At 40.5% G+C, this 14,105-nt stretch overlaps 1 protein-coding gene across 2 annotated transcripts; it reads left to right on the forward strand.

The window, feature by feature from the left end:
• Positions 1 to 804: 804 nt before the first annotated feature.
• On the forward strand, positions 805 to 10,661 carry GTF3C6 (general transcription factor IIIC subunit 6). 2 transcript variants are annotated; one of them, XM_043592116.1, is made up of 6 exons: positions 805 to 1,149; positions 1,466 to 1,546; positions 2,681 to 2,744; positions 2,818 to 2,883; positions 4,696 to 4,809; positions 10,298 to 10,661. In XM_043592116.1, the coding sequence occupies exons 1-6, from the start codon at positions 1,036 to 1,038 to the stop codon at positions 10,594 to 10,596; spliced, it is 738 nt and encodes a 245-aa protein (XP_043448051.1). In that variant the 5' UTR covers positions 805 to 1,035; the 3' UTR covers positions 10,597 to 10,661. The 2 variants fall into 2 exon arrangements, with proteins under 2 accessions (XP_043448051.1, XP_043448052.1); XM_043592117.1 differs by having other exon boundaries at positions 942 to 1,149; positions 2,839 to 2,883.
• The last annotated feature ends 3,444 nt before the right edge of the window (positions 10,662 to 14,105 follow it).

The following is a 14,105-nucleotide window of genomic DNA, read 5'->3' on the forward strand; positions in this document are numbered from 1 at the left end:
CAGCTCAGAGCCTGGAGCCTGCTTCAGATTCTGTCTCCCTCTCTCCACCATCAAACATAAATAAACATTAAAAATTTTGGGGGGAAAAAAAGTCAATACTCTAAAATTTTGTATGTCACTACTAACAGATAAAATATAGTTCAGTGCTTAATATATGCCCAATACCGGGCTAAATTTTACATGTATTGTCTCATTTAATCCTCACAATAACCAACTTGCCTAAGATTTTGCTGCTAAAAATGCTGCTGAACTGGACAAGTATTAGACCCTAAAGCTCATGCTCTTCAGCGCTAGATCATCCCGTCTCATGTACAAAGATAATTTATTTTACAATCAGAGAAACCATGAGTTTGAGAAAATCCTGTTCAAAACTCCACCTCCCCAGGTCTCTGTATTCCCAGGACAATGTTTGTCTTACAGCACCTATGGCGATCTGATTAGCACACAATTGGCTGAGTCCCATTCTCTACCTTAGATCCCATGCAGCCGGCCTGCCTGAAACCCAAGCCCACCTTCTAGCGGGTTTTTTGCAGCACGTGCTCCTTACGCGTTACATTGAAATGTGCCCTTCTTTTGGGATGAGCACTGGCTGTTGTATGGAAACTAATTTGACAATAAATTTCATATATTGAAAAAAAAAATGTGCCCTTAACTCGGCTCACGGAGAACTTGAATTGAGGGGTAGTGCTCACACGCTATAAAGAATTTCTTTCCAAGAAATGTAGGCTCGGGGCAAAGCGAGGCCTCTCCGTTTCCCTCCCACAAAGTGGTTTCTTTGCAAGCACCTGCTTTATCAACTCTCCCTCCCCAGTTCTCTCCCCTAACCCGGGGCCCAGAGTCCGAAGGCGTCTTCGGTCGTAGGCCGTCCCCGGCCAGCAGCCACTAGAGCCCAGCGCCTGCTTTCCAGAAAGGAACAAGGAGAAGGCTCGGACTGGACTTCCACGTGGGCACGGAGGCGGCCATCTCGCGTCCTGGCAGGAGCAGTCCGCGGGGTCAGAGCGGCAGCCGGACCGGGAGCTGCCGCCCGTACTCAAGATGGCGGCCATGGAGGGCGTGGCCTGTGACTCGGAGGTTCCGAAAAGGTGCCGTATCATGGCGGCGACGGAGGAGCGGAGCCGAGAGGAAGAAGAAGAGGAAGAAGAGGAGGCAGTGAGTGGTATTGCGGCGGCCTGTGCGGTGGAGGCGGCGTGCGGGGCAGGGAGTCGGGATGCGGCCGGCGGGAGGCAGAGTCCCCAGCGCGTAAGGCCAGGAGGGTGGGCCCCTGCCCTGGCTGCCACACGGTCGTTAGAATGGGGAAGTAGAGGCAGTCGCTTTCGGTAACGTCGCTTGCTTCCTCTCGTTGAAAGCAGGACTTAGTGTTCACAAAGGTTGGGGTCGTTGCATTGGGGAGTTTTGGCTTCTCTTGTTAACTGCCTCTTTCTGCACACTGCGGTGCTAGCATGTTAACTCCTCTTTCTTCCACCAGGAGCAGTTGGTTCTGGTGGAATTGTCCGGAATTATTGACTCAGACTTTCTATCAAAATGTGAAAATAAATGCAAGATTTTGGTGAGTCTTCTAGAGTTAGAGGATATTTGTAGGTTTTCTTACATTTAAACAAGAATAAAAGAAATACGTGTCCCCGAAGATCTATTCCTCGTTACAAAGCATTGAATTCTAAGGACAATTAGGTAGAAGTACAAAGGGATTGTGGGAGAAAATGCCACACTCGGCCTGAGGGTCTGAATGTGTGGCCGGCGAGAGTTTAAGATTTAGAGGGGGTAGCATTTTGATATGGAACAATACATTTTGAAAAAAACCCACATTGTTTTAGATAGTGAGTGCGGGAGAAAAAACGCAGCGAAGAGAGCTCAGATGTGCACGCAGACGCCACCTGGAGAAGGGAGAAAAGATTCGTACTAAACTTACAAGACCTCAAGCTCTGCTGTTGACTTGAGCTATGGTGTCATAAGTTACCATCTGTTTTATCACTTTACTTTAAAATCTTTCAGCTATTGTGGACAACACTGCTCTTACCTTAACTTGAGGAGGATGTTGATTGAAATACACGTTACTCCTTGGATATGAATTAAGTGTTCTTCAGGCCCTTAGCTGCTGTATTCAGACCATTTTTAGCTTATCTTGTACTTGCTAGTTCAAGCTCCAGAGGTTCCCCAGTTGTGGAGATCACTCTCCTTGGTAGCAAGGTTATGTATTGAGTGCTCTTTTATGGCTTTAATTGAGATAAAATTGACATATAACATTATATTTCAGAGTACAACATAATGATTTAATAGTTGTATGTGCTGGGAAATGACCACCACAAGAAGTCTAGTTAACATCCATCACTACACACAGTTACAATATTTTTTCTTACAGAGTTTTTGTTTGTTTGTCGAAGTAAGTTCTGTGCCCATTGTGGGGCTTGAACTCAGGACCCTGAGATGAAGAGTTGCATGCTCTACAGACTGAGCTGGCCAGGCATCCCATCATAACGAGAACTTTTAAGATTTGCTCTCAGCAACATTCGAGTATACAATATGGTATTATTAAGTAGAATCACCATGCTGTACATTACATTCCCAGGACTTATTTATTTTATAACTGAAAGTCTATATCTTTTGACTGCCTTCACTCATTTCACCCAACCCTGCAAGGCTTTTTCTAATGATGATTTTTTTATGATCCTGTGTTCTGTTGTAGGGAATTGACACTGAGAGGCCCATTCTGCAAGTGGACAGTTATGTCTTTGCTGGAGAGTATGAAGGTAGGAGGATGTCAGATAGATGAAACTTTTTTTATATGCTTCCCACAGAAAATCATTGTTATTTCTCAACAAGTTGCTTTCAACTTTTCTGCAGACACTCTTGGGACCTGTGTTATTTTCGAAGAAAATGTTGAACATGGTAAGTGCTTGCAGTGCTGACTCAGATCTTTTTACTGTGAAATATTACAAACTTATGTACAGTGAATGTTAAACTTAAACATCTCATGTATCCATTGTCTAGCTGTATCAAATCCTACCATTTTGCCAGATAGCTAAAAAACATTCCAGATACATTTGAAGCCTCTTGTATACCTCTCTCTAAACATATGTCCCTTCCTCTGTCTTGGTAATCACTATTCTGAATTTGATGTATTTCTTTCCTGTATTTGATTTTGTTATATATATATACATGTATATATATGTATATATGTATATGTATATATATATATGTATATGTATACACACATCCATCCACCCACAAACAATAAATAGCTTTTCTTTTAGTATATTTTCAAACTTGATATAAATTACATGTATCATTCTATAACCCTTTTCAGTTATAGATAGGTTTTGAGATTTATACATATCGGTATGTATAATTCTATTTTCCCTGTTGCTTGGTATTCTATTTGTGACCATACCGCAATTTATTCTCCAGTTACTGGACAGGTTGATCACTTTTATTTTTACCGTTAAATATTGATAACTCTGAACATTTATTGAATGCCTTCTATTTGTTAGACACTGTTCTAAATGCCACGTGTATTAACTCATTTAATCCTCATCACATCTGTGAGGTAGATACCATTGCTGTCTTCATTTTATATTTGAAAACACTGAAGCACAGAGAGGTAGGTAACATTCCAAAGGTCATACACGAAGTGCGACAGCCAGGATTTGAACCCAGGTTGTCTGGTCCAGAGCCTCTGATCTTAATTATACATATTAACTCATTGCAGAAATGCGGCCATGAGTATTTGTGTGTCTCCTTGTGCATGTATGTAAAAATGTCTCTAACATATACGCTTAGAAATGGAATTAGTAGGTTGCTGAGTGTGTGTTAGGTTTAACCATATGAAGTGACCAGCTTGGACTGAATATGGACCGTTTCATGTGGTTCAACCAAACAGATATGACTGTGATCCTTTCTAAAGGGTAGTATCGGTTACACTCATGTAACAGCATGTGCAAATTTTCATTGTGCTTCACACCTGTAGCTCAGAGCCTCATCCTCCCTCTTGCCCGTGCCCACAGTTTCCTATAAAGCTGTACCCCCAGGCAGCAAGTTTTTTTCTGAGCCTTCTTTCGTGATTGGGAATGTCCTCACTCCAGTCTCTGGCTGCAGGTAGTAGGTCTGACTTCGGTGCTTCATTTTGAGTGGTAGAATTTGAGACCTCATTACCCTGTAAGGCCAGCTTCCTGGCCCCACTTCTGTACTTCAGGGCTGGAGCCTAACAGGCCTATAGCTTTAATTTCACTCGCAGTTTTGTGTTTTAGTCCTCTGGAGATGTTTGCTGTTTTTGAGTCCAGTTTTGCCTTCAGTTGTTATGTATTTTATCTGTTACTTCTCTGTGCTGGGAGCAGGAGGGATGAGTTAAATTTTGAACTTACTACACTATTTCTACAGGAAGTAGTTTAGTCTAATTCTTTAACTGGAATTATTATTTAAAAAAATTTTTTTTTAAGTTTACTAATTATTTTGAGAGAGAAAGAGAGCACAAGTGGGGAAGGGGCAGAGAGGGAGAGAGAGAATCCCAATCAGGCTCAGCACCACCAGTGCAGAGCCGGATGTAGGGCTCGAACCTGCGAACCACAGGATCATGACCTGAGCTGAAGTTGGACACTTAACCACCTGAGCCACCCAGGCGACTCTGAACCGGAATTGTTGGGGCCAAACATGACTATTTGATGGCATCAACAATAAAATAATTGAGTTCATTTTATGTTCTAGGTGATGCAGAAGGCAGTAATAGAACGGTGTTAAAATATAAGTGCCATACAATGAAGAAGCTCAGCATGACAAGAACTCTTCTGACAGAAAAGAAGGAAGGAGAAGAAAACATAGGTTAGTTCACTTAGTTCTCTGAAAGTAGGTGATTTAGTATCGGCTTTGATAATGACACATTGCTGCCAGGACATTCCTGTACTTTGTAGTAATAGCTATGTAATATGAAAATTGAGGGTGTTCCATGAAAAGTATCAAACATAGATTTAAAATTTATTTGAACTCTGGTGTGGCAGAGGGCACTAGAGACGTATAAGAAATCTTTTATCTGCTTTGCGTGGAAACAATTGTGAGGAGTTTGTCAAGAAACTTGATAGATTTTCAGCCCCTAGGGAATTCAGCAGCTGCTACCCACCCCATCCCCTTAATTAAAACTTCTTTGTAAATGGAGACGACAGGATCTGTGTCGTCAAGGTGTAACCCCAGAGGATCTCCTGGAAACTTGTGGCAGCGGTGGCATCCTTTCCCAAGAAGCTCACAACTGGAAGAAGCTGGCTGTATATGTGAGGGAAGGATTCACAGGTTTTAGACCGGAGACTCTTTTTTTTTTTTTTTTTTTTTTTTTGAGTTGGAGGGGAGCACAAATGAGCGAGGGGCAGAGAGAGAGAGAAACAAGGCTTATCCAGGGCTCATGTTTTACCCGATGCAGCCCTTATGTTCTCCTGAATCAGGGCTCAAGCTCACCCGATGTGGGACTTGAACTCAGGAATGGTGGGATCATGCCCTGAGCTGAAGTCAGGTGCTTAATGACAGAGCCACCCGGGTGCCCCTAAATCTCATTCTTAATTTGCATCCGCTGAGCCTTCTCCAATTGCTGGTCATCCCAGAGTAGAGACTTTGAACTAGTGCTTCTTGAACCCATCCATAGTAGGCACATATTTGTGGAGATGAGCAAATAATTACTTGGAAGTTTAAAAGCTCATTGCTCATAAGTGAAGTAAGAGAAATCACACATTTGTCTAAATGTGTGATTTCATTTATACATGGAATATAAAAAAATAAAACTAATAAACAAAAAGCAGAAACAGGCCCATAAATACAGAGAACAAACTGGTGGTTGCCAGAGGGGTGGGGGTGGTGGGATGGGCAGAATGGGTGAAGGGGAGTGGGAGATACAGGCTTCCAGTTATGGAATGAGTAAGTCATTCGAATAAAAGACACAGCATGGGGAATATAGTCCATGGTACGGTAATAGTGTCGTATGGTGTATGGTGACAGATGGTAGCTGCAGTTTTGAGCATGGCATAATATATAGACTTTTCAAATCACTGTATTGTACACCTGAAACTAATGTCACATTGTGTGTCATCTATTCTTCCATTTTAAAAAATTTACTAATGAAAAAAAAGCTCATTGCTCAAAGACATATTTCAAACTCTGATAAACATGACCCTAGTGATGAATATTTGTGGCTTGATTTATTATATTTGAGGAATAAACATATGAAGGCACATTAATCATGTAGAAATTAATTATACCAGTTACATATAAGTACATAAAAAATCTTTGTTCTTAACTTGTATATCCCAAAACTATCCCCATTTTTAGCATTTCGTGAAAGTAACAGGAAGAGGGGTGCCTGGGTGGCTCAGTCGGTTAAGTGTCCATCTTCGGCTCGGGTCATTATCTCATGGTTCATGGGTTCGATCCCTGGGTCAGGTTCTGTGCTGACGGCTTGGAGCCTACAGCCTGCTTTGCATTGTGTCTCCCTCTCTCTCTGCCCCTTCCCCACTCACACTCTGTCTCTCTCTAAAATAAAACAAAATATAAAATAAAATAAAATAAAATAAAATAACAGGAAGAAAGAGGTACTTGAAGTTCTAGAATGGACTTGAAAGGCAGATACATATCAGATAGCTTAGCTATTATTTTGATATATTTTTTTAAAGCAGGAAGTTGTAGAATTTCCTTTCCTAGAGTCTTTAATAAACCACCAGGTCGACCGTGGGAAGATTTGTGTGTTTTGTGTAATCAAATATGTTAGTTAGCTCAACGCTATATTGGTTATGCATTGCTGCATAAAAAATTCCCTCTAAACTTAATGGTTTTATTTATTTATTTTAAAAAAAAATTTTTTTTAACATTTATTTATTTTTGGGGGGACAGAGAGAGACAGAGCATGAACGGGGGAGGGGCAGAGAGAGAGAGGGAGACACAGAATCGGAAACAGGCTCCAGGCTCTGAGCCATCAGCCCAGAGCCTGACGCGGGGCTCGAACTCACGGACCGCGAGATCATGACCTGGCTGAAGTCGGACGCTTAACCGACTGCGCCACCCAGGCGCCCCTAAACTTAATGGTTTTAAAACAACAACAAAAATATTTAACACAGTTTCTGTGAATCAGGCATTTGGCCAGGTGGTTCAGCTTAGCCAGGTGGTTCTGGCTCAATGTCTCTCTTGAGGTTACCGTCAATATGTTGGCTGGACTGAAGAAGGATCTGAAGGCTTGAGTAATGTGGAACATCTGAATATAAGTTGGCTCACTCACATGCCTGGCTGGTTTATGCTGGGTGTTAGCAGGATGCCTCAGAACCTTGCCTACCCATAGTACTGTTCAAGTGCGCTCCTGACATGGCAGATGGCTTCTTCCAGATCAAGTGATCTGTGAGAACAACATAGAAGCCACAATATCTTTTATGAACTAGCCTTAGAAGTCACATTCTGTCATTTCTGCCATATCTTATTTATTATGGGAAGGGACGACACAGGGGCATGAATACCGGGAAGGTGAAGATCTTTGGGGACCATCTTGGAGGCTACCAAACATGGCAATATGCTGCAGGCAGAACAAAAGAAAAGGAGATGTGGGCCCTGCCTTCTGGGAGTTTGCACTCTAAAGTCAATCACACTGAAACAGACATGTGTGAATGGGACTCAATACCCGTTTCATTCAACTTATTTTAAGTTTCTGTTATGTGCCAAGTATTTAAGCTAAATAACAGAATAGGCAATAGGATGGATGGCTTCAAGATTTTGAACCTGGTGACTATGCGAATGATGGTATTGCAGGAAAAAAAATAATGAAAGAATGGTTGAAGCTGGCTGGAGGGAAAAGGACTAATCAACTTTTGATAGAAGGAGATTTTACAGTAGTAACATATGAGAAGACATGGCATCAGCCATAAGGATGGTTCAACAAACAGTCACAGAAGAGTTAGCTTCTGGTGGTGAATAGGAGCAGATGGAAGTGTGGACAGGGTGGCAAGATAGGTTGTGGTATCTTAGAGATATCTAATGGCATTTTGAAGGTATAACTAAGGCTTGCTATAGAAATTAATGAGGAACCACTGAAAATATTTGACTGAAAGGGTCAGAAGGATAAAAGAAGAAATGATTAGCATCATTGAAGCAGTTCTTTTTTTTTTTTTTCAATATATGAAATTTATTGTCAAAATGGTTTCCATACAACACCCAGTGCTCATCCCAAAAGGTGCCCTCCTCAATACCCATCACCCACCCTTCTCTCCCTCCCACCCCCCATCAACCGTCAGTTTGTTCTCAGATTTTAAGAGTCTCTCATGCTTTGGCTCTCTCCCATTCTAACCTCTTTTTTTTTTTTCCTTCCCCTCCTCCATGGGTTTCTGTTAAGTTTCTCAGGATCCACATAAGAGTGAAAACATATGGTATCTGTCTTTCTCTGTATGGCTTATTTCACTTAGCATCACACTCTCCAGTTCTATCCACGTTGCTACAAAGGGCCATATTTCATTCTTTCTCATTGCCCTGTAGTACTCCATTGTGTATATAAACCACAATTTCTTTATCCATTCATCAGTTGATGGACATTTAGGCTCTTTCCATAATTTGGCTATTGTTGAGAGTGCTGCTATAAACATTGGGGTACAAGTGCCCCTATGCATCAGCACTCCTGTATCCCTTGGGTAAATTCCTAGCAGTGCTATTGCTGGGTCATAGGGTAGGTCTATTTTTAATTTTCTGAGGAACCTCCACACTGTTTTCCAGAGTGGCTGCACCAATTTGCATTCCCACCAACAGTGCAAGAGGGTTCCCGTTTCTCCACATCCTCTCCAGCATCTATAGTCTCCTGATTTGTTCATTTTAGCCACTCTGACCGGCGTGAGGTGGTATCTCAGTGTGGTTTTGATTTGTATTTCCCTGATAAGGAGCGACGTTGAGCATCTTTTCATGTGCCTGTTGGCCATCCGGATGTCTTCTTTAGAGAAGTGTCTATTCATGTCTTCTGCCCATTTCTTCACAGGGTTATTTGTTTTTCGGGTGTGGAGTTCGGTGAGCTCTTTATATATTTTGGATACTAGCCCTTTGTCCGATATGTCATTTGCGAATATCTTTTCCCATTCCGTTGGTTGCCTTTTAGTTTTGTTGGTTGTTTCCTTTGCTGTGCAGAAGCTTTTTATCTTCGTAAGGTCCCAGTAGTTCATTTTTGCTTTTAATTCCCTTGCCTTTGGGGATGTGTTGAGTAAGAGATTGCTACGGCTGAGGTCAAAGAGGTCTTTTCCTGCTTTCTCCTCTAGGGTTTTGATGGTTTCCTGTCTCACATTCAGGTCCTTTATCCATTTGGAGTTTATTTTTGTGAATGGTGTGAGAAAGTGGTCTAGTTTCAACCTTCTGCATGTTGCTGTCCAGTTCTCCCAGCACCATTTGTTAAAGAGACTGTCTTTTTTCCATTGGATGTTCTTTCCTGCTTTGTTAAAGATGAGTTGGTCATACGTTTGTGGGTCTAGTTCTGGGGTTTCTATTCTATTCCATTGGTCTATGTGTCTGTTTTTGTGCCAGAAGCAGTTCTTGATTATGGGGGGTTCATTGATGGGTTAGGGCTTTGTAAGTACGAGAGGGAAAACAATTTTTTTCAAGTTTTTGTTTTTTATTGTTTGTTTTTTTTGGAGAGGTGTCTTATTTCATCATTGGATGTTCCAACTCAAAATGACATGTTGCTGTTGACTTGAAAGACGATAGGGTGGTTATCATCCATTACGAAAACTGAGGAGAAAATTGTATGGAAGTGACAGAATTTTCTATAAGGTGTGAGGTGGCAGTGACAGCTCAGTGATCTCTCAGGATGATTTGGGAATTGGACTCTGGAAAAGGAGGTTGGAATGGTAACTAAAGTTAATTACTTTTAGTGATTTTTTTTTAGAGATTTATTTTTAGTCTGAATTTAAAAAAAATTCTAACTGCAGTATAGTTGATATACGATATTATATTAGTTTCAGGCATACAACATAGTGACTTGATAATTATATACATTACAAAGTGCTCACCATATAGTGTAGTTCCCACTGGTCACCATATAAAGTTACTAAAATATTATTGACTATATCCCGTTTTTAGTGATTTTGATGTTGCATACACTATAGGCATTCTAAGATCTCCAGATAAGATGGAAATTCCATGATTATTTATCAGTAGTTATGGGCACCATGTTCATTGGTTTACCTTGGGATTTTATTTTGACGTGTATCCATAGGATGAAAATTTAAATTAAAGAGAAATATACTTCAATGCCTGAAATTCCTTTTTCATGTTTCTTTCTTGGTTTGTCCTCCCATCCCTCACCCTCCCTTACCAGGTGGTGTGGAATGGCTGCAGATCAAGGACAATGATTTCTCCTATAGACCCAACATGATTTGTAGCTTTCTGCATGAAAGTGAAGATGACGATGTGGTAGCTCCAGGCTCAGAGAAACCTTTGGAGCTGGAAGAGCAAGAGATTCAAATGAAAGATAGTTCAAACCTGAGTTATGAACAGGAGAAACCACTGAACTTGGAGATAGAGAATTCTGGTTCTCTTACTGATATCCCTTCTGAGTCAGAAGGTTCTGTATTTATGGAAACTCAAGATACTGCCTTAGAAATCACTCCTAGATGAAATGTTTCTCATAGTAACTAGTAACAAACTTTTTGGAGCTTTTATATAAAATAATTGACTGTGTAGCTTTTCAGTTCACTATTTTACTAGTTTTGTTGACTCTACACACATTTCCAATTGTAGTACAGTTTAATATACCAGAGTCATTAAGGACCAGATATAAATTGAATTTTTAAAAATATGATGTAAATGACTATAGGGACCCTTCTCTGGTAAGTCTTTTAAATTGGAAGTTTTATTAAGGTAAGTGTATCATTTTTTATTGCAGCTGTCACAAATGACTCCAAATGTAGTGGCTTAAAATGACACAAGTGTAGGTCAGCTAGCTGACATGGGCTAGGCTAAAATCAGAGTGTTGGCAGGACCTCATTCTCTACTGGAGGTTGGGGTTGGGGACTCTTATTTCCTTGTTCATTCAGTTATTGGCAGATTTCAATTCTTTACAATTGAAGGATCAATGTCCCATTTTCTTACTATCATCTGAGAGCCATTTCCACCTTCTAGAGGGTGCATACATTGCTTGGCTATGGTCCTCTTCTCTTTAAAGCCAGTAATGGTCAAGTCCCTCTCACTCTTTGAGTCTCTCCTGCTTCTTCCATCATACTATTTCTGACTCATCTTGCTAATTACCTGACCCAGTATCTGTTTTTTCTTTTTTCATTTTGTAACAATCCCAGAATTATTCAGGTTATCAATTTGCCCATGTGTATGCATATATGTGGCCATATGACTAAGTTCTGGCCAGTGACATGGAATTACAAGTGTTGAGTGATAGATGCTTCTGGAAAGTTTCCTTAAATTTTAAGACATAAAGGGAAGTGGGCCAGTTCATCTTCTCTTTCTTCCTGCTGGAACATGGATGTGGTGGCTAGAGCTTCAGCAGGCTTTTGAGACTAGAAAGTAACCTTGGAAATAGAAGTCACGAGTGGCAAAGCAACAAGATAGAAGATTGGATCTTGATATGCTGCCCTGGACTGCCAAGAATAAAGAAGGTTAATAATAGAACCCTTTCTTTTTCTCCATGGTAGAATGACTTCAAGTTTAACTTTTGGCACTGTTTTCCCTAGAAATCTACAAGATGAAATAATAGAATGTCAACTGTGATGTCAGGCAATATTGCTTATGATTAAAAATGACCCCTTATTGGTAAATGGTATCTAGACCAGGAAGACTATATGACAACTGTAAATACCCATCGGAAAATATGGACTGGGCCTCCTGAAGCACTGTTTCTTTTTCTTTTTTTTTTTCTTTTTTCTTTTCTTTTCTTTCTTTCTTTCTTTTTTTTAAAAATAGGCTCCATGCCCAATGTGGGGCTTGAATTCACAACCCTGAGATCAAGAGTCATGTCCTTTACTGACTGAGCCAGCCAGGTGCTTCAAGCACTGTGGTTCCTATTACAAAGATCCCTGGAAGCTACATTCATGGCTGTTTCAAGAGATACTGGTTCTCTCTGTCTCAAAAATAAGTAAACGTTAAAAATAAATAAATAAATAAAATTAAATTAAACTTTAAAAAAAAAAAAAAGAGATACTGGTTCTTGGGGAGCCTGAAGTTTCTAAGCCAGCATGGCTTCTGCACCCACCCAGATGATCTTGTTCCCTTACACCGGATCTGACACTTGGGTGCCAGAGTAAAGCCTCCTGTTGAAACAAACCTCATGCTGTTGTTCTGTTTCCAATGAAGTGAAGTGAGCCTGGTGCCGGGTTCAGTCCCAGAAGACCTGTTGGGTCCTGAGTGTGAACGTCATTCCTAACCTGTGACTGCTGCTGTTCAGGCAGGGAAGGCACTGCAACTACCTACCTCCGGCCTTTTGTGTGAGGGAGAAATACCTTTCCTCTTGTTTAAGTCATGCTGTAATAGCCACATGTAATCCTATTTAATACATTATGCGTTTAGAAAACTGGAGAAAAGGGTAAGGAAGTAGAATGGAAAATTCTTGAGACCTGTAATCTTGCAAAGAAACTCATCTGATGTGTGATGTAGTTCTACCTTAAGTTGAAGAGGATAATAAAGTCTTATATTCTGAAAAGAACATAACGTGTTTTTAGTTCTTTGCCTGTAAATGAGGATGTGAGGATAAATGTTGGGAATTTAGTAAAATGAATCTTATTTTTCAATTATGAAATGTTTTGTCAGACTAGAACTTCACAAATTAATTTCTCCACCATTGGTCTGTCTTACTGATTTAACTGCTATCACTTACAAACGAATCTTGGAACTACAGTCTCTTTGTAGCTGTCACAATACTGCTTCTGACACTGAATGCAATAGGTGGCTTTTGCTTAACAAATAATGATATTCTATTTAAAATGGCTTTGTTTGTTTGTTTTGATTTGTTTTTGAGAGAGACAGTGCTAGTGGGGACAGGCAGAGAGAGGGAGAGAGAATCCCAAGCAGGCTCCAACTGTCAGTGCAGAACCTGATGTGGGGCTCGAACCCACGAAGTCATGAGATCATGGCCTGAGCTGAAACCAAGAGTCAGACGTCTAACTGAGCCACGTAGGCGCCCCAATGATATTCTATTTAATAGGATTTTATATGGCTAAGGTTCATCATGGGGAATTACTCTTTAAGGCCATTATAGAAATGTTAGGAAATCCACACATTTGTTCATTATGTACTATATAGTGGATCATAACAAATTTGTTGACAGAGTCAGCTGAAATTATTGATATTATGTGGTTAGCTACTTAGCAGCAGCTAATAATTTTCCAGAATCTACTGTTTTCATTTTTTTGTTGTTCCTATGTGAAACTGAAAAAACTTCGTAATGTGTTAGGCTTGCATACAGTTCTCTCCAGAAATGTCATTGATTCTAGAAATGGACTTGCTGTCTCTCTTTTATGACTTCCACCATTCTTTTTTTTTTTTAAGTTTTTATTTTGAGAGAGAGTGCATGCACAAGCAGGGGAGGGGCAGAGAGAGAGGGAGGGGGGACAGAGAGAGAGAGAGAGAGAGAGAGAGAGAGAAAATCCCAAGCAGGATCCACACTGTCAGTACAGAGCCTGATGCTGGGGCTCGAACTCATAAACTGTAAGATCATGACCTGAGCTGAAACCAAGAGTCGAGGCTCAGTTGACTGAGCCACTCAGGTGACCCCACCGTTCTTTCTCTTATGGAATAAGAGAATCCTGTTTATAAAATTGTCTAGAGGTACATTTTATTGATTCAATACAGAGTAATTATATGCCTTTGTTAATGACAATACGTAGTTTCTAGATACTGGTATATATATCTTTTTCTTTAAAAATTTTTTTCTTTGGGTGTGTGTGTGGGGGGGACAACTGGTACTTTGTTTTGGGTTTAACGTTGCCATACTTAACGTATGAATAAGGATGTCAAGATAGCAAAGGTCCTACTTTTTTTTCAGATCCCAAGTAAGATTTCTTTCACTATTGTGTCTTCACAAACTCTTGTATTCTCTTCATATCCCATGCTTTCATTTGGTGATTGTATTAGGTTGCTACTGCTGCTGTAACAAAATACCACAATTTTAGTGGCTTAAA

Source organism: Prionailurus bengalensis, chromosome B2 (assembly GCF_016509475.1).
Source record: "Prionailurus bengalensis isolate Pbe53 chromosome B2, Fcat_Pben_1.1_paternal_pri, whole genome shotgun sequence".
NCBI lineage: Eukaryota > Metazoa > Chordata > Mammalia > Carnivora > Felidae > Prionailurus > Prionailurus bengalensis.

Excerpts from the sequence above, each read along its gene's own strand:
- GTF3C6 (XM_043592116.1), top strand. The coding sequence starts at position 1,036 with ATGGCGGCCATGGAGGGCGTGGCCTGTGACTCGGAGGTTCCGAAAAGG. Across the intron at positions 1,150-1,465 it reads AAGAGGAAGAAGAGGAGGCA|GAGCAGTTGGTTCTGGTGGA; the intron begins GTGAGTGGTATT and ends TTCTTCCACCAG. Across the intron at positions 2,884-4,695 it reads CGAAGAAAATGTTGAACATG|GTGATGCAGAAGGCAGTAAT; the intron begins GTAAGTGCTTGC and ends TTTATGTTCTAG.